This window comes from Mizuhopecten yessoensis, unplaced genomic scaffold (genome assembly GCF_002113885.1).
Source record: "Mizuhopecten yessoensis strain PY_sf001 unplaced genomic scaffold, ASM211388v2 scaffold11133, whole genome shotgun sequence".
NCBI classification, from domain to species: Eukaryota; Metazoa; Mollusca; class Bivalvia; order Pectinida; family Pectinidae; genus Mizuhopecten; species Mizuhopecten yessoensis.
The window spans coordinates 991807-1011044 of NW_018408896.1; the positions used below are offsets into that span (position 1 = coordinate 991807).

At 38.4% G+C, this 19238-nt stretch overlaps 1 protein-coding gene across 2 annotated transcripts in view; it reads right to left on the reverse strand.

The window, feature by feature from the left end:
• Window positions 1-19238, reverse strand: part of LOC110466436 (poly [ADP-ribose] polymerase 14-like) — a 55674-nt gene that overhangs the window by 12465 nt on the left and 23971 nt on the right. Inside the window, exons 9-22 of one of the 2 annotated variants that reach the window (XM_021522922.1) lie at window positions 16565-16783; window positions 15959-16016; window positions 15723-15796; window positions 14721-14969; window positions 11127-11348; window positions 10569-10632; window positions 9441-9508; window positions 8137-8373; window positions 4589-4804; window positions 3943-4228; window positions 3002-3115; window positions 2625-2693; window positions 2002-2181; window positions 628-801 (exon numbers count right to left, since the gene is read on the reverse strand). In XM_021522922.1, the coding sequence (XP_021378597.1) occupies window positions 628-801; window positions 2002-2181; window positions 2625-2693; window positions 3002-3115; window positions 3943-4228; window positions 4589-4804; window positions 8137-8373; window positions 9441-9508; window positions 10569-10632; window positions 11127-11348; window positions 14721-14969; window positions 15723-15796; window positions 15959-16016; window positions 16565-16783 (2230 nt within the window). The remainder of the gene's footprint in view (window positions 1-627; window positions 802-2001; window positions 2182-2624; window positions 2694-3001; window positions 3116-3942; window positions 4229-4588; window positions 4805-8136; window positions 8374-9440; window positions 9509-10568; window positions 10633-11126; window positions 11349-14720; window positions 14970-15722; window positions 15797-15958; window positions 16017-16564; window positions 16784-19238) is intronic. The other variant, XM_021522923.1, reaches the window with a different exon arrangement.

A 19238-nucleotide genomic window follows, 5' to 3' on the forward strand; every position in this document is an offset into this window, starting at 1 on the left:
TAACCCTTAGTTGTTGTAAAAACCCACCTGAGGTGCTAGGTAACCCTTAGTTGTTGTAAAAACACACCTGAGGTGCTAGGTAACCCTTAGTTGTTGTAAAAACACAGCTGAGGTGCTAGGTAACCCTTAGTTGTTGTAGAAACACACCTCAGGTGCTAGGTTACCCTTAGTTGTTGTAGAAACCCATCTGAGGTGCTAGGTAACCCTTAGTTGTTGTAGAAACCCACCTGAGGTGCTAGGTAACCCTTAGTTGTTGTAAAACCTCACCTGAGGTGCTAAGTTGCCCTTAGTTGTTGTAGAAACACACCTGAGGTGTTAGGTAACCTTTAGTTGTTGTAGAAACACACATGAGGTGCTAGGTTACCCTTAGTTGTTGTAGAAACCCATCTGAGGTGCTAGGTTACCCTTATTTGTTGTAGAAACACACCTGAGGTGCTAGGTAACCCTTAGTTGTTGTAAAAACTAACCTGAGGTGCTAAGTTGCCCTTAGTTGTTGTAGAAACCCACCTGAGGTGCTAGGTAACCCTTAGTTGTTGTAAAAACACACCTGAGGTGCTAGGTAACCCTTAGTTGTTGTAAAAACTCACCTGAGGTGCTAGGTAACCCTTAGTTGTTGTAGAAACTCACCTGAGGTGCTAGGTTTCTGGATGTTGTCTCGGAACACCTTTTGCATACCCCATAGCATCTTTTGTTCAAAGATAACAAGTCGCACAAGAGTGAGTTTGGAACCAGAGAATTGTTGCAGTGATTCATGCAGTGTCTCTGCAATCTCTTCTGGTTTGAATTGAACACTTTCTCCAGCTAAAAAAAAAGATGAGATCTTTTTCTGATAAAGTTAGGAGGATTACTGGCAGTTATGAATATCTCTCAACAAACCTACCAAACATGTAAGCTTCAGTTTACCAGCGATTCATTCCATTGAAATCATTCACAAATAAGGTTCAGCTACAAATTTACAAACTTAAGTATCTGTGATTGATTATTTGACGTATTACATCTTCACAACAGCCATGGGTCACATGACGACATGGCTCATGTGAGAAAAGTGACTACCTATGATTGGAAAATACAACAGATTAGGTCATGTGATAATGTGTCCACAGATGATTGGACAAAACAACAGATTAGGTCATGTGATAATGTGTCCACAGATGACTGGCCTAAACAACAGATTATGTCATGTGACAATGTGTCCATAGATGATTGGACTAAACAATAGATTAGGTCATGTGATAATGTCTCCACAGATGATTGGACAAAACAACAGATTAGGTCATGTGACAATATGTCCACAGATGATTGGACTAAACAACAGATTAAGTCATGTGACAATGTGTCCACAGATGATTGGACAAAACAACAGATTAGGTCATGTGACAATATGTCCACAGATGATTGGACTAAACAACAGATTAGGTCATGTGACAATGTGTCCATTAGAAAGTTGTGTTATGTAATACTTTTAGTTATGTGTTCACTAATGATAGCACAACACAACAACTAAATTCCAAGTGATTCAGGATTAAAGTGACTTGTCTGTTTATGTATCATGATTTGGAATTGACAAGACTTGCCTCGAAAAGTAGAGTAGGGGACCTCATTCAACCAGCCCATCTAATCGTATTGTTCTATTATCCAATCTTATTAATCCAGCCAACACTAATCCAGTTGTCAGTAACAACCAGCATTATTATGTTAGCTTTGTAGGTGACAAAATCCTCTATACAAAATCGTCTTAACAATCCATTTCTCCTAAAACTTCACCCACTTTAACTGAGAACAATCGTGGCTGGATTTCTGCAGCTCCAATGTAAAGTACTTACTTTCTGACCTCTGTACTGACAGAAGGCGCTCTATACCTTGTACACCTGTGCCAAGTACCTTGTAAAGCTGTTATCAATGTACCTGATCCAAATTCTTACATACAGATATATATTTACATACACCTGCCACCTACATATATACACATTCCTAGAAGGTGATATTTCATATCTTGTATACCTGTGCCAAGAGCAGGGAAGGCAATAGAGGTGTGGCCATGCCTGTCAGCTTCCTGAAGACAAGCCAGTATCGTATTCTTCCAGCTTCTGAGGGAGCTCTGGGCGTCAATATGGAGGATAGCCGTACAGGATAGTCCACACCCACTTGTATATATCATTCCCTTTCTCTTCATCTCTGGCTCTGAGGGGACAAACAGTTTCAAATAGCATATGGAGGAGGTCATTTCAAAACGTATGAAGGCCAAAGGGGAGGGGCAAGGGGTCATTGCAAAGTATTGAAATTTCAAAGGTCTTATCTTAAAAAGTTTATTTTAGGAAGTTGGTCATCTAAAAATCTTTGGATACAATGTGGATCATTTAGAAAGATCATCATATGAAATAGATCACCTCAACTATCATGCCAAGGGGTCATCTCAAAATATAATATTATGAAATGATCATCTCAAAATTGATCAAGCTAAGGGGTCATCTCAAAATCATATAGGGTTTAGACTCATCAAAATTTCATGAAAAGATTTCAAAGGGTCATCTAAAATATAGCAACATGTATGCATGTATTTACAGCTAAGGAAAATAAATAAACTGAAGATGATCAGAATTCAACCCCACAGAACTATAACTTACTCAGTTTTTCACATTCATCACTAAGTTGTTTTGGATCACACATCTTTACTATTTCTTTAGACACAGCACCTTAAGGTCAACAGAAATACATTATATTAACTAAATGTTGGCATGCCCACTACAGAAAATGGAAGCAAGAGAATGAATGTACCAATAATTTATTTGTGTAGGATGAGATATATGGTTTATAAATTACAGTTATTTTATTAATTTATTAAAAATCTTCATTTTTTTACAAACATTTGATGCCTCCTTAACAAATTTAACAAAGAATTAATTAGATTAATTTTTATTAAATCAAAATGATCTGTCATGAAACTGAAATGCTGACATTGTGAGGTCAGTGACCACTTCACCATGGTATTACTACGATATACCTTTAGTGAAGTCTAGGTCCTTGTTGGTACTATTAACAATGACCTCTACACGGTCCTTAAGCTTTACGATATTCTCCACATTGACCTGGAGGGTGACCTTCCCATACACAAACTCTGAAACATATCAACCATATACATCAATTCGGATCTAAAATACTCGCATTAAACCTCGGTTTGAAGTTGATTATAAATATGTCAAAGCAACTTTGAAATTGCACACCATCATTTCATGCTAATATACACAACAGGAAAACAGAAAACAAAATTAGTAAATAAACTCATACCCCAAAATCATGAAAATAAACTTGGGCTTATTTTCATTTTCAGTAAGGAATTTCAGGCTGTAGGGCGTGTACAGACTTATTTTCAAGGCTATCTTACTTCTGAAGTCTTTTAACTCATTCCCCTTAAAGTTGGGGTACATCAATTACGTTGTTATATATATTTTCAAGGGCTTTTACAAAAACATTACCAATTTGCAAGGTCCTCTATTGACTGCATATTGCCTGCAATGAAGCCGAGGCATATTTTTCTAATGAACTTATCTCGAGGTAAGTTTAACTGCAAAGAATCCCAGGCTTATTTGCAAGTCAGGCAGTATTATTGAAATTTAAGGGTATATAAAGGATGTAGAGAAAAGACAATTTTGAGTGGTGCTAGTAATATCGTTTATGACTCTCATACAGTATGTTATAATTACATGAGTACAGAAAACATAAAGTGGTTTCATGCCCTCTCAGTCAACAGTTTAAAACTATTTCCTAAGGTGTTGGTACCCATTGAATTGTTGACCAAGATTACTGACATTAAATGACTGACCTGCTATGTTGCCTTTGTTAACTTTCTTAGTAAACAGACGAAATCATTTCATAGAAATTTACACACAGGTTCATAACAAGTGCTCCTATTCCACATTTGGTGTATAATATAGCAATACGTACGATTAGTTTTGCCACCTTGTATAGACATACAGCCTGCACCTGAGGCGAGTGTAACTGGATGATCTTGATAAGAGCCAAGTTTATCTGACCGACGGCCTAAAAAGCCCAGTTCGTTGGTTCTCGTTGGACGTCTCCTTGGTCTCAATGATACTTCTTCATCCTTTTTAGAGAAAACCCTCCTGAATGTTCCCCTTCTGGCAACCCCGCCTACGGCCCCTAATTCAGAGCCAGGAGATGGCCCACCAAAGGGGAGACGGTTTCTCTTTCTTTCTTCTCTTTGAAAGGCCTGTGGAGGACATTGATTGGTGATAAAACACAACCCATTGTTACATGACATCTGAACGGTCATCAATCTTTCAAAAACTAATATCAATTTCAAATTATCTTTAATGCTTTGATTCAAAAACCTGTGAATAGTTAAATCATCCAGTTGGATTTTGGTAGCTTAAGAAAACAGACTGGACAGGATCATAGTAGAATGGGAATCCAGTTCTTTATATAACAGTACTTTAAGTCTATTTATATTGGTACAGAATTTGTAATTTAGTTCTTTACACAATGGTTACTTAGTTCTGCATACAACAGTAATTTAACTCTCTACACAGTAATTTAGTTTTCTACAGAATTTTTTCAATTTAGCACCTACATTTAATGACTGGGCATCTTTCTGCAGGATGACAAAGTACACGGTCTTGATTGAACTTGGTTTCTTGTCAAAATGCTGAACAGCCTCGTAGCACAGTGTTGCAGCCCGGGAGTGTGGGTAGTTATTAAACCCTGTCCCTACAGCGGGAAACGCTACGGATGTGTAACCTTTTGATGATGCTGTGTCCAGCACTTTCTGTATATACTTATCCAGGGCCTACAAATGTATCAAAAATTAAGGGTGAAGGTCGTAACAAATTTTTCCCGAATTTCCTGAAATAGATATATTAGTTGCAACAACAGTGAAGTCCATTTTTGTACATTGTATACAAACAGAATTATCTTACACACTATGTGTATAATAAGTTTTGGTATAAATTCTTGAGACTAAATAATTGCAGATAATAGAACTTACAGTTTAAGACCTTATGCAAATTAACACAGAAAAATAAAGCTTACAGGAAATACATACAAAATCTAGTGTACTCTGTTATCATAATTAAGATACAATACTTGGTATAGTGCCTGAGATGGCTTATCAAGCACTTACTATTAGTCATATACAACAGTGTATATTACAGCAAAAGAAAGAAAGATATGCCACTTGGCTAAATACCTCCACATGTGTGTGTGCCTGACAGTGTGCAGGTGATGTGTTTGTGTTTAGTTTCGAGGTTGGGTTGTGTGTAAGTGCCACACTAAGCTTGCATGCTACAGCACACACATTGTAGCACCCTACTCAGACCACTTTATACTCCACCTGGGTGTTCTGATATGTGTGAGCAGGGATATCAAAAAGGTTTCTTTGAAAAACCATGTTACAACAACTCCAGGAATAAACCTGCATGAAACAGTTTTAATCCCTTGGTTCTGTTAATATTTTTGAAGTACAGGTTTGGTTATAAGTACCCATATATGACAACCAAACACCAAGTTACTGTTTCTGCTGATAATGAAGGCTGAGTGTATAAGTACCGATATATGACAACCAAACACCAAGCTACTGTTTCTGCTGATAATGAGGGCTGAGTGTATAAGTACAGTTATATGACAACCAAACACCAAGTTACTGTTTCTGCTGATAATGAGGGCTGAGTGTAAAAGTACCGATATATGACAACTAAATACCAAGTTACTGTTTCTGCTGATAATGAGGGCTGAGTGTATAAGCAAAGTTATATGACAACTAAACACCAAGTTACTGTTTCTGCTGATAATGAGGGCTGAGTGTATAAGTACTGATATATGACAACCAAAAACCAAGTTACTGTTTCTACTGATAATGAGGGCTGAGTGTATAAGTACTGATATATGACAACCAAAAACCAAGTTACTGTTTCTACTGATAATGAGGGCTGAGTGTATAAGAACAGATATATGACAACTAAACACCAAGATACTATTTCTGCTGATAATGAGGGCTGAGTGTAAAAGTACCGATATATGACAACTAAATACCAAGTTACTGTTTCGGCTGATAATGAGGGCTGAGTGTATAAGTACCGATATATGACAACTAAACACCAAGTAGTGTATAAGCAAAGTTATATGACAACTAAACACCAAGTTGCTGTTTCTGCTGATAATGAGGGCTGAGTGTAAAAGTACCGATATATGACAACTAAATACCAAGTTACTGTTTCGGCTGATAATGAGGGCTGAGTGTATAAGTACCGATATATGACAAGTAAGCACCAAGTAACTGTTTCTGCTGATAATGAGGGCTGACTGTATAAGTACCGATATATGACAACTAAACAACAAGTTACTGTTTGTGCTGATAATGAGGGCTGAGTGTATAAGTACAGTTATATGACAACTAAACACCAAGTTGCTGTTTCTGCTGATAATGAGGGCTGAGCGTAAAAGTACCGATATATGACAACTAAACAACAAGTTACTGTTTGTGCTGATAATGAGGGCTGAGTGTATAAGTACAGTTATAGGACAACCAAACACCAAGTTACTGTTTCTGCTGATAATGAGGGCTGAGCGTATAAGTACAGATATATGACAACCAAACACCAAGTTACTGTTTCTGCTGATAATGAGGGCTGAGTGTATAAGTACCGATATATGACAACTAAACACCAAGTTACTGTTTCTGCTGATAATGAGGGCTGAGTGTATAAGCACAGTTATATGACAACCAAACACTAAGTTACTGTTTCTGCTGATAATGAGGGCTGAGTGTATAAGTACAGATATATGACAACTAAACACCAAGTTATCTTTTCTGCTGATAATGAGGGCTGAGTGTATAAGTGCAGTTATATGACAACTAAACACCAAGTTACTGTTTCTGCTGATAATAAGGGCTGAGTGTATAAGTACCGATATATGACAACTAAACAACAAGTTACTGTTTGTGCTGATAATGAGGGCTGATTGTATAAGTACCGATATATGACAACCAAACACCAAGCTACTGTTTCTGCTGATAATGAGGGCTGAGTGTAAAAGTACAGATATATGACAACTAAACACCAAGTTATCTTTTCTGCTGATAATGAGGGCTGAGTGTATAAGTACAGTTATAGGACAACCAAACACCAAGTTATTGTTTCTGCTGATAATGAGGGCTGAGTGTATAAGCACAGTTATATGACATCCAAACACTAAGTTACTGTTTCTGCTGATAATGAGGGCTGAGTGCATAAGTACCGATATATGACAACTAAACAACAAGTTACTGTTTGTGCTGATAATGAGGGCTGAGTGTATAAGTACAGTTATAGGACAACCAAACACCAAGTTATTGTTTCTGCTGATAATGAGGGCTGAGTGTATAAGCACAGTTATATGACATCCAAACACTAAGTTACTGTTTCTGCTGATAATGAGGGCTGAGCGTATAAGTACAGATATATGACAACCAAACACTAAGTTACTGTTTCTGCTGATAATGAGGGCTGAGTGTATAAGTACTGATATATGACAACCAAACACCAAGTTACTGTTTGTGCTGATAATGAGGGCTGAGTGTATAAGTACCGATATATGACAACCAAACACCAAGCTACTGTTTCTGCTGATAATGAGGGCTGAGTGGATAAGTACAGTTATATGACAACCAAACACCAAGTTACTGTTTCTGCTGATAATAAGGGCTGAGTGAATAAGTACCGATATATGACAACTAAACACCAAGTTACTGTTTCTGCTGATAATGAGGGCTGAGTGTATAAGTACCGATATATGACAACTAAACACCAAGTTACTGTTTCTGCTGATAATGAGGGCTGAGTGTATAAGTACAGATATGACAACCAAACACCAAGTTACTGTTTCTGCTGATAATGTGGGCTGAGTGTAAAAATACAGATATATGACAACCAAACACCAAGTTACTGTTTCTGCTGATAATAAGGGCTGAGTGTATAAGTACAGATATATGACAACTAAACACCAAGTTATCTTTTCTGCTGATAATGAGGGCTGAGTGTATAAGTACCGATATATGACAACCAAACACCAAGTTACTGTTTCTGCTGATAATGAGGGCTGAGTGTATAAGTACAGACATATTACAATTAAACACCAAGTTACCTTTTCTGCTGCTGCAGGTCCGCTACTGTGGGAGGGCAGAGTTCCTAGGTACAGAGCCTTGCAGCTCAAACTTCCAGGTGAAATCTCCGCAAGGTCACCAATCTTGATCCCTCTTGGATACTTAATATCACATTCAGCTTTTAAGGTTATTCCCCCTTTTTTGGATATAGCAGCCATAGCACCGCCCTTTGAAAGGTCAAGGTCATCTGACACTGTGGCAGCTATGACATCAGCTTTCTGCAGGCAGGAAAATAAAACAAGTCTGAGTGAGCTCTGTAAATGTGAGATGGGTGGGAACAAGGTTGGGATTCTTCGTATAATTTCAAATTTGTTAATAATTTGACTTGAGTTATAGCTCTGTATAAACAGGGGCCGAGCCAGACCCTATATCAGTATGCAAAACAAAAGCTTGAAAAACTGTAAATGAAAGAACTGACATTCTTTAATATCCAAAATTAAGTGAAGAGACATAACTCTGTATAAAGTTGGGCATGATACCGGGCTTCAGTACATACACAACACTATGTGTTCCCAACATACAATGATACTCAACAAGGCTTCAGTACATACACAACACTATGTGTTCCCAACATACAATGATACTGGGCTTCAGTACATACACAACAATATGTGTTCCCAACATACAATGATACTCAACAAGGCTTCAGTACATACACTACACTATGTGTTCCCAACATACAATGATACCGGGCTTCAGTACATACACAACACTATGAGTTCCCAACATACAATGATACTGGGCTTCAGTACATACACACCACTATGGGTTCCCAACATACAATGATACCAGGCTTCAGTACATACACACCCCTATGTGTTCCCAAAATACAATGATACCAGGCTTCAGTACATACACACCCCTATGTGTTCCCAAAATACAATGATACCGGGCTTCAGTACATACACAACAGTATGTGTTCCCAACATACAATGATACTCAACAAGGCTTCAGTACATACTCAACACTATGTGTTCCCAACATACAATGATACCGGGCTTCAATACATACACAACACTATGTGGTCCCAACATACAATGATACCAGGCTTCAGTACATACACAACACTATGTGTTCCCAACATACATGAGTATAGCAACCATGGTCAACATAGGTGAAACAGCAAGAATGTTAATTTATGGGCTGTAAAATATATATTGTTGACTCTAAGCCAGTCAGCAAGCCAGCTAGCTAGTAAGAAGACAATACCATACCATATAATAATATGTCTAATCATAGATGGATATATAACAAAATTGCAACAGACAAATAAATTTACACTTACCTGAAAGTCAGCAATGCTGCAAGTATCTATGGACACCCGAAGCCTGTTGCCCTTTGTATAGAAACATTCTGCAAATAAAAGGAACATGGCTACAACCAAGGCTACAAACATTTTGACAAAGCAAATTTACGACTACATGAAATGGATAAATTCGTACAAATAATTTGAAGGAGTACACAATGGACAGACAACAAGGGCCTGTCATGTTAGAGAAAGGACAACAAATGGCTATTTGTTGTGTAAATAGAGGTGGACTTCATCTCTTGACAAATAACAATTATATTTTGAGAGTGGGGTGCATATTTTGATGGTTTTTACTAGAGATGTCTTTCACAACACTATAAACCCTGTTTGGTTTATTGTGAAAAACCAACAGGTGTTATTCGCACTGTAAAAAAATATTGACTTTATTTTCAACGAAAAACCATACATTTCACAGTTAAAATGTAATAAATACCCCTACTCCGATACCAGGGTGTGGCCATTCCTTTATTTAAACACTGTTTCCTTTGCACGAGGTTCTTTAAACATGATAAGCCTAAAAAGGATTAAACCCCCTGGGATCAGCAGGTGCCCAGCAATTGTATAAATGGTATAATATAAACTTTATTTATTTACAATAATTATGAAACAATTTAGCTTTTAAAACTTGTATTAATCACTCTTGTTGACATGGTGCGGTTGTTAGTGCGCAGCCGGGTCTTCATGTGGGAGGAAACCGGAGTACCCAGAGAAAACCCCTGTGGTCGGCTGAGAGGCGAGACCTGACTATGAAGGCAATCTTGGTAGCATGGATGTATTTGTGTCTTTATGACTTGCAAAAGTATCCATACTTTGGAGTGGGGAATCCGGGCTGTTTCCATATTTGGAATATATGAATGAACTTATTGTGAGGTCACACGACCTGTGATGAGGATATACAGTAAAACCAGTCAAATATTCGTCCTTTCACATGTAAAATCTATTTAATAGGATTTTAATAGGATTTAATAGGATATTACACTTTGCATACAAATTATTTGTTCCTTCTGCTAACGAAATTATGTCCAGCCAAGTGATATGTTCCTCTAGCGGTAATTTCCGCCCCTCACATGTGAGTAATGTATGTTGTATACAGTATGTACTTACGGTGAGGACCACTGGTGTAAGCCCTAGAAGGAGATAGCCTCATCTGCTCTTCTTTCTCAAATGACTGAAAAAGAGATATTTAAATCTTCCGTAAATTCCCTGTAAACTGCAGAGATGTATACAATGACCTTAAGATTACAGCTTGCTGTCTAGTCCACATACAGATTGAGGCTAAGTGTTGAGGCTATACCCTGCAAACTTGAATAAAATCTTTAGTATCTTGTTTCAATGGTTTGTTATTCTATTGTGTGAATCTTCTCTAAAGCTTGACTGAACTGTCCTTCCTGCCTAATACTTGAATTGTCCATTGAAGCAACGAGGCTGTCAGACTTTGCTCATTAAAAGCTATCTTTGGCCCATTTAAGGGTTGAGACATTTATATGCAAACTGTTTGAAAGTTAATAATTAAAACCAATTCAAGTTTGTGAACTTTGGATTGTTCTGTTTAGGTGATGTTTGTTAGGACAATGATACAGGTTAAAGGTCATGTTACTGCACTGACATCATAGAAAGTTCCCCTACAAGGAAACCCTGTATCATTATGTGGGGACAACTTACGTGGATGGTTTCCCGATCCTTCTGGTGAAGGACAAACCTGACATCAGTGAGAGATGTGCCTCTGTTTTTTGCAGCAAAGTCGACCACATAGTCGTACATGAGTTTAGCGACTGTGTCGCGAGGGTACCCAATCTGTCCTGTTCCGATCGCGGGGAAAGCTATGGATTTCATCCCTGACTGGGCCACCTTCTGCAGGCAAGTTGTTATGGCCTTGTTGAACAACTGTAAGAGAAGTATCACAAAAGTAGTCTGTAACTCAAAGCTCTTTTAACCATCAATTATAGTCAAACAGATGCTGGCTGTGTGAATGGAAAATTCTAAAATACAACACAAGGAATAATGAAAGAGTGAAAAAATGTTCAGGTTTTTCAAATTTTGATATAAACAGTCAGTCAAACACATGATAACAGAGAGTATGGCTTAAAATAAAAATGGGTGTGGCCTATCACAGTGGATGTTGCTTATACTGTACCAACAATGGATGGTAAAACAAAAGTGGTTGTGGCTTGTAATAGTGGGTGTTGCTTATAACAATGGGTGTTGCTTATATCAACAAGAGGCCTAAGAGGGCCTGTATCGCTCACCTGAATATTTAAGCAGTCATAGCAAAATATTGTCATTAAATATTATATTGCACTAAAAATATTTCCCTCGCAAACTTTGTTGGCTCTATCTGTTGAAACAACCAGCAAAATAAGATTCTATGTTTTTTTATTCTTCTTCAGAAGTTGCTTGACATATTTTTCCAAATAGCCAAATATGAAGATTCTATACCTTTCAGTTCTTCAGAAGAAGTCGTTTGAAGTTTTTGACATATTTGACCCCTGTGACCTTGAAAGTAGGTCAAGGTCATTTCGTTCTCAAACTTTGTCGGGCTCCTACCAACAAAGTTTTCAGTCAAATATCATGACTCTAGGCCAGTCCGTTCTTCAGAAGAATTTGTTTAAAGGAAAAGTTGATGGATGAGAACGGACGACAGACGGACGCCGCACCATGACATAAGCTCACTTGCCCTTTGGGCATGTGAGCTAACAATGGATGGTAAAACAAAAGTGGGTGTGGCTTGTAATAGTGGGTGTGGCTTATAACAATAGGTGTTGCTTATATCAACAAGAGGCCCAAGAGGGCCTGTATCACTCACCTGAATATTAAAGCAGTCATAGCAAAATATTCTCATTAAATATTATATTGCACTAAAAATATTCCCCTCGCAAACTTTGCTGGCTCCATCTGTTGAAACTACCAGCAAAATATTATTATAAGATTTTATGCTTTTTTATTCTTCTTCAGAAGTTGCTTGACATATTTTTCCCTGTGACCTTGTAAGTAGGTCAATGTCATTTTCCTTCTCAAATTGGTCAGCACTATTCCAAAATGCTACCAGCCAAAGCTTATGAATCCATTCCTTTTAGTTCTTGAGAACAAATCCTTTAAAATGTTGTAGACCTCTGTGGCCTCTAAAGTTGGTTTAGGTCATTTTCATTCGCAAACTTTGGTGAGCTCTATCCCAGGAAGTCACCAGCCAAATATTATAATTTTATGAATTTTAATTCTTCAGAAGAAGTAGTTTGATCAGTTTGACATATTTGAACGCTGTGACCTTGAAAGTAAGTCAAGGTCATTTTCATTCGGAAACTTTGTTTGGCTCTTTCTCAGGAAATAACCAGCCAAATATTAAGGTTCTATACCTTCCAGTTCTTCAGAAGAAGTTGTTCTAAGCGTTAGACATATCTGCCTCATGAGACCTTAAAAGCAGGTCAAGGTAATTTTCATTCGCAAACTTTGTTGGGCTCCTTCCCAAGAAATTACCAGCCAAATATTAAGGTTCTATACCTTTCAGTTCTTCAGAAAAAGTCATTTTAAGTGTTTGACATATCTGCCTCATGTGACATTAAAAGTAGGTCAAGGTCATTTTCATTCTCAAACTTTGTTGGGCTCTTTCCCAGAAAGCTACAAGCCAAATGTTTAGGTTCTATAACTTTCAGTTCTTCAGAAGAGGCCGTTTTAATCATTGGACAAATCTGACTCCTATGACCTTGAAAGTAGGACAAGGTCATTTTCGTTTTCAAACTTTGTCGTGCTCTATCCCAGGAAGCCACCAGCCAAATATAAAGATTCTATACTTTTCAGTTCTTCAGAAGAAGTCGTTTGAAGTGTTTGACACATTTGACCCATGTGACCTTGAAAGAAAGTCAAGGTCATTTTCATCCTTAAACTTTGCCGGGCTCTATCTCAGGAAGCCATCAATCAAATATAAAGATTCTATACAGTTTAGTTCTTCAGAAGAAGTCATTTAGGTGAGCTAACAATGGATGGTAAAACAAAAGTAGGTGTGGCTTGTAATAGTGGGTGTGTCTTATAAAAATGGTTGTTGCTTATATCAACAATGGATGGTAAAACAAAAATGGGTGTGGCTTGTAATAGTGGGTGTGGCTTATAACAATGGTTGTTGCTTATATCAACAATGGATGGTAAAACAAAGGTGAGTGTGGTTTGTAATAGCGGGTGTGGCTTATAACAGTGGATTTTGCATATACCAACAATGGATGGTAAAACAAAAGTAGGTGTGGCTTGTAATAGTGGGTGTCTTATAAAAATGGTTGTTGCTTATATCAACAATGGATGGTAAAACAAAAATGGGTGTGGCTTGTAATAGTGGGTGTGGCTTTTAACAATGGTTGTTGCTTATATCAACAATGGATGGTAAAACAAAGGTGAGTGTGGTTTGTAATAGTGGGTGTGGCTTATAACAGTGGATTTTGCATATACCAACAATGGATGGTAAAACAAAAGTGGGTGTGGCTTGTAATAGTGGGTGTGGCTTATAACAATGGGTGTTGCTTATATCAACAATGGATGGTAAAAGAGTGGTTGAGGCTTGTATCTGTGAGTGTGACTTGTAACAGTGGGTGTGGCTTATAACAGTGAGTACTGAGTCGAGCTTATAAAAACAGTGCGTGTGGCATATGACAAGTATGTGTATCCTTCAAAAGTGGATGGGTTTACTACAGTGGGTGAAAATTACAACAACAATGGGTCAGGCTTATAATTCCATCGGACGTTTCTTACAAAACAAGAGGCACAGAGGGCCTGTATCCCTCACCAGGATAATTAAGCAACCATGGGAAAATATTGTCTCTGTCTCTCAGCAACGTACACCTTTCCCTCATTGGGTCTCTTCTTGCTACCTTCATTAAGTGGATTGACGGGCAGACAGACAACGGAAGAGCTAAAAAAGTGAGTGTCACTAACCAAAAGTGGGTGTATATTACTTAGAACTGTGGGTGGAGCTTATCACAATGGGTGTACTTACAACAATAGTGGGTGTTGCTTATAATTCCAGACGATGATTTTTTATAAAAAGATAGTAGGTGTGGATTATATACCAACAGTGGGTTTTGCTCATTGAGGGTGTGGCCTAAAATCATGGTGGCCGTGGTTTATAACACAAAGTGTTGTCTATTGCACTACAGGGTTTGGTCTTAAAGAATAGAGGATGTGGTTTATAACAAAAGAGGGTTTGGTTTATATTAAAATTTGGTGTGGATGAGGACAAATATGGGGTAGGTTATAACAATAGAACAAGTGACCTACTTTTTCAACGTCATTACGCTTGGTGCCATCCTGGTTCTTCCAGCCAGGAAGAGATGTCAGGTAGATGGATTTACATGTCCTCAGGTTGCCGTTGGTGATGGCGGCCACATCTCCAAACTCTATCCCTGATGGATACTTGGCTTTACAGTCAGCCTGTAGGAGTTCAGGTCCTGCAACCTTGGACATTGCTGTGGCCACCCCCCCGGCCATGTCAAGGTTCATAGAGGTCACACAAGTTATCACATCAACCTGGAGATATATACCATCAGACTAATACTTACTTGTATAAATAACACTAATTACAGTTAATGGTTCAAAAGACTTCCATTTTAACCTTGTTGACATTTTCTGTACATTGTATCAACATCAGTGTGCATAGTGCGGAACTAGATATATTTGTTGACACTAGCAAAGGTGTCAACCCCCAATGACGGAGATCTCCCTCACTCCACATTTCCAATGAGGGAGAAAGCTAGTGTGAAATGCTTCTGAAACTGCTTTGCTCAATTTTTGTTTCCCTTTTTATGTATCAAAATAAATCCAAAAAGTGTTCATTTGATTCAGACACACCAGATACGGTCTAATAACTAGGAGATCATTTGACCACAGGATGTCGATTTTGAGTTTGCTGGAGTTGAATGAGAGAGTTTTGAGGGAGATTGGTAAATTCCAGTGAAAATGAGGAAGTCTCCCTCCTAATGAGGGAGGTTTGACAGCTATGACAGCTATAACACTAGACCAAATTGAGGATGGAATAATGACGTCACATTGCCACAGCTTAAAACGGTGTTACACTATTCAAAACTCCTTCCTATTTCAATCTATACATTTGAACAGTGGATAACAAACGATAAGTTCCAGCAGAAAATGCTTTCTGGTGCTAATTAGTGATACAAAATGTATTATCACAGGTATTTAGTTTAAGGTATCACATGGTGAGTTAAACATAATGTAACAGTTAAGAATTAAGGCAAGAAATTATATATAAAGGCTGTTACTTACGGTCTGACTGTCCATTAGTCCTTTGACCAGCGTGACTTTGATCCCATGTTTGGTGTCAAACGGTCCTTTCAGCCCTACATCAAAAAGTCAGTACATTGAAAAATAACAAAAGAAAAGTATGCAGCTTGTACAATGCCATGATACACTGTTTCTAATGAATAAGAATGAATTTTATAGCTAAGTCTATTATTCCATTATATCTGTGTAAGATAATAACACAGACTCTATAAACTGACCTGTAGACCGTGTTTGTCCCCCAGGGTGCACCTGGTTGTACTCTTCATCTTCAAAAGCCTGAGGAAAACAAAACAATTATCTGTCTTACATATGAAAGTCTGAGGAGACAAAATATTCTATATTCTTAATGTAAAATGTCGGGAAAAACTAAACGATGATTTATAATAACATCTGAAATTCTGAGGAGAAACAAATGTATTACCTATCTTTCTTTTTTTTTAGGAAAACTAAATAATTATCTATCTCACATATGAAAGTCTGAAGAGACGAAATATTATCTACCATAAAAGAAGAATTTTGAGGGAAAACAAAATAATTATTTATAATATACCATACATGTAAACATTTAAATGTACTGATGATGAGTGATCTGTCGCGTTACCTTTGCTTCACAGATGCATTTAACATTCTTGCAGCACGACTAATTATTCATAATTATGCAATAAAATGGAAAATTACAAGAACATCTCTAGCAAAATAAAAAGTGCTTGAATGGTTTTGACAATATGGGAGCATGTTTCAATACTGAAGGTTTATGATAAGGACAGGCTGTGTACAGGGACTGTGTTGAGTTTGTCATGGACAACAACGTCTGCATCACTTACACTGATGGTGCGACGGTCACTGGAATAGAGCACAAAAGTGACCAGTAAGACTGATGAGGTCCCCTTGGCGTCGTATCGATGGACAGCACCGTACATAGATTCAGCAACAATCTGTGGGGGGTACTTTAGAGCGCCCGTCCCCAGGGCCACAAATTTGACTGTACTGTATCCTGCCTTGGCAGCCTTGGTCAAACATTCCACGATCACCTCGGTGACGACCTGTAGAGGGACAATTATACCTTTTTACAAACACCGTTTCCATTTGTGACACGTATACTGTAAAAAATGTTCAATTTTGTGTCATGGTTTATTTTTTGGAGACATTTTTAACTGAATAATGTTTTCAACAGGATTTTGACAATATGTGACATGATTTCAGCGACTTACAAGAAAGAGAGTTTGAGCACAGAATTCATGCTTGAGCATGAGAACAGGTTCATAAACAGGCCAAGATCCACATAATTGCCATAAGTGTCCCCACTCAATAACATCCCTGCCTTCAACAATACTACATGTTAATAACATTTGTTAGTAAAAAATGCCAACAACTGGTCAGAACACATGTAACGATGCATACCATTGGTCAGTACATATGTAACGATGCATACCATTGGTCAGTACATATGAAGCAGATTTTAATTGTACATAGGACTATAATCACCTTCTAGCTTCGCACTAGAAGGAATTTCCCTTTAGCTCAGTGGTAGAGCGTCCAACTAGGAACCTAGGGATCGAGCCATGAGGTTTTGATCCATGGTGGAAGCACTCTATTTTTTTTCCTGTTACAAATGGTGTCTATGGCCCTCCCTGTAGTGGGAGGGAGTTAGAACCTGGGTTGTGGTGTTTGAGGGCAAACACATTGAAAAAAAGGACGGAGGGAATAGAGTGGCAGATATTAATTGTACATAGGATTACTGTCACCTTCTAGGTTCGGGCAAGAGGGAATTTCTCTTTAGCTCAGTGGTAGAGCGTCCGACTAGGAACCTAGGGATGGTGGGTTCAATCCCCAGTGGAAGCACACTATTCTCTTTCCTGTTACAAATGGTGTCCATGGCCCTCCCTGTAGTGACAGGGAGTTAGAACCTGCGTTGTGGTGTTTGAGGGCGACCACACATTGAAACAAGAGGTCCATTGGACCTGTATCGCTCACCTGGTTTTATATTTAAGTCATTACAACTGAATGCATTAGTACATCTTTATTTGAAATTTCCTCAAAACCAGACAAGATCTATGTTCTAACCCAACTGGGACCACAATATCTGACTTTCAACTAATCAGGGGCCTCCATTGAGTTGCCATGTTAACAGATTTTGAAATAAGAAATATGTCATATTACAGGGTGTAATTAGACAATACTTTAATTTTCATTCAACTATAAGCTTTTATAAAACTAGAAACCAATTTTTAACAATTTATGAAAATTACACCATAGAATATGATAATCTAGCTGTACCATTTATGAGGACCGCAGGGGTCAAATCAACCTCATTCAATTAAGAAATGTTTGTTCTTCCTCAATAAAGTTTTCGACTTAATTTTGGACAATCCACTCAGGCAATTAGGGGGTATTAGCGTCTTAAAGCAAGATATTAGATAATTTCCTGTTTGGGGCCCGGTTNTTTAAAGCAAATTTAGCTAAGTTCCCCTTCAGGACCCTGCCCCCATGGCCTCAGGGGTCGAACCAACCTCATTTATTTAACAAAATGACTGCCCTCCCCTAGTGATGCTTCAGACTAAATTTGATTGAAATCCTCTCTGGCGTTAAGCCGGAGATGCGTTTTAAAGCAATTTTAGCTAAGTTCTCCTTCAGGGCCCCACCCCCCTGGCCTCAGGGGTCAACCCAACCTCATTTATTTAAGAAATGATTGCCCTCCCCTAGTGATGCTTCACACTAAATTTGGTTGAAATCCTCACTGGCGTTAAGTTGGAGATGCATTTTAAAGCAAATTTAGCTCAGGACCCCGTCCCTCTGGCCCCAGGGGTCGAACCAACCTCATTTATTTGATTGTCCTCCCCTAGTGATGCTTCAGATTTGGTTGAAATCCTCTTTGGCATTCGGAGGAGATAGGTTTTAAAGAAAAAGTTGACAACGGCGGACGACAGACAAACGACGGACGCTGCGCCACGGCATAAGCTCACTTGACTTCGGGCAGGTGAGCTAAAATAGGACGAGGGGAGTAGTGTGGCAGATTTTAATTGTACATACAGGTAGGAGTACGGTCGCCTTCTATTTTCGAGCTAGAGGGAATTTCTCTTAAGCTCCGTGGTAAAGCGTCCAACTAGGAACCTACGGATCGCAGGTTTGATCCCCGGTGGAAAGACACCATTCTCTTTTTCATTACAAATGGCGTCTGCTGCTCTGTTTGTGGTCACAGGGAGTTAGAATCTGGCTAGTGGTGTGGGAGGGTGAACACATTGAAAAAGGGGGAAATAGTGTAGCAGATTTTAATTGTACATAGGATAAGGGTCGCCTCCTAGGCTTTGTGCTAGAGGGAATATCCCTTTAGCTCAGTGGTAGAGCGTCCGACTAGGAACCTAGGGATAGCGGGTTTGATCCCTGGTGGAAGCACACTATTCTATTTCCTGTTACACACATGTAACGATACCTACCATTGGTCAGTACACATATACGATATATATACCTACCATTGGTCAGTACACATATAACGATACC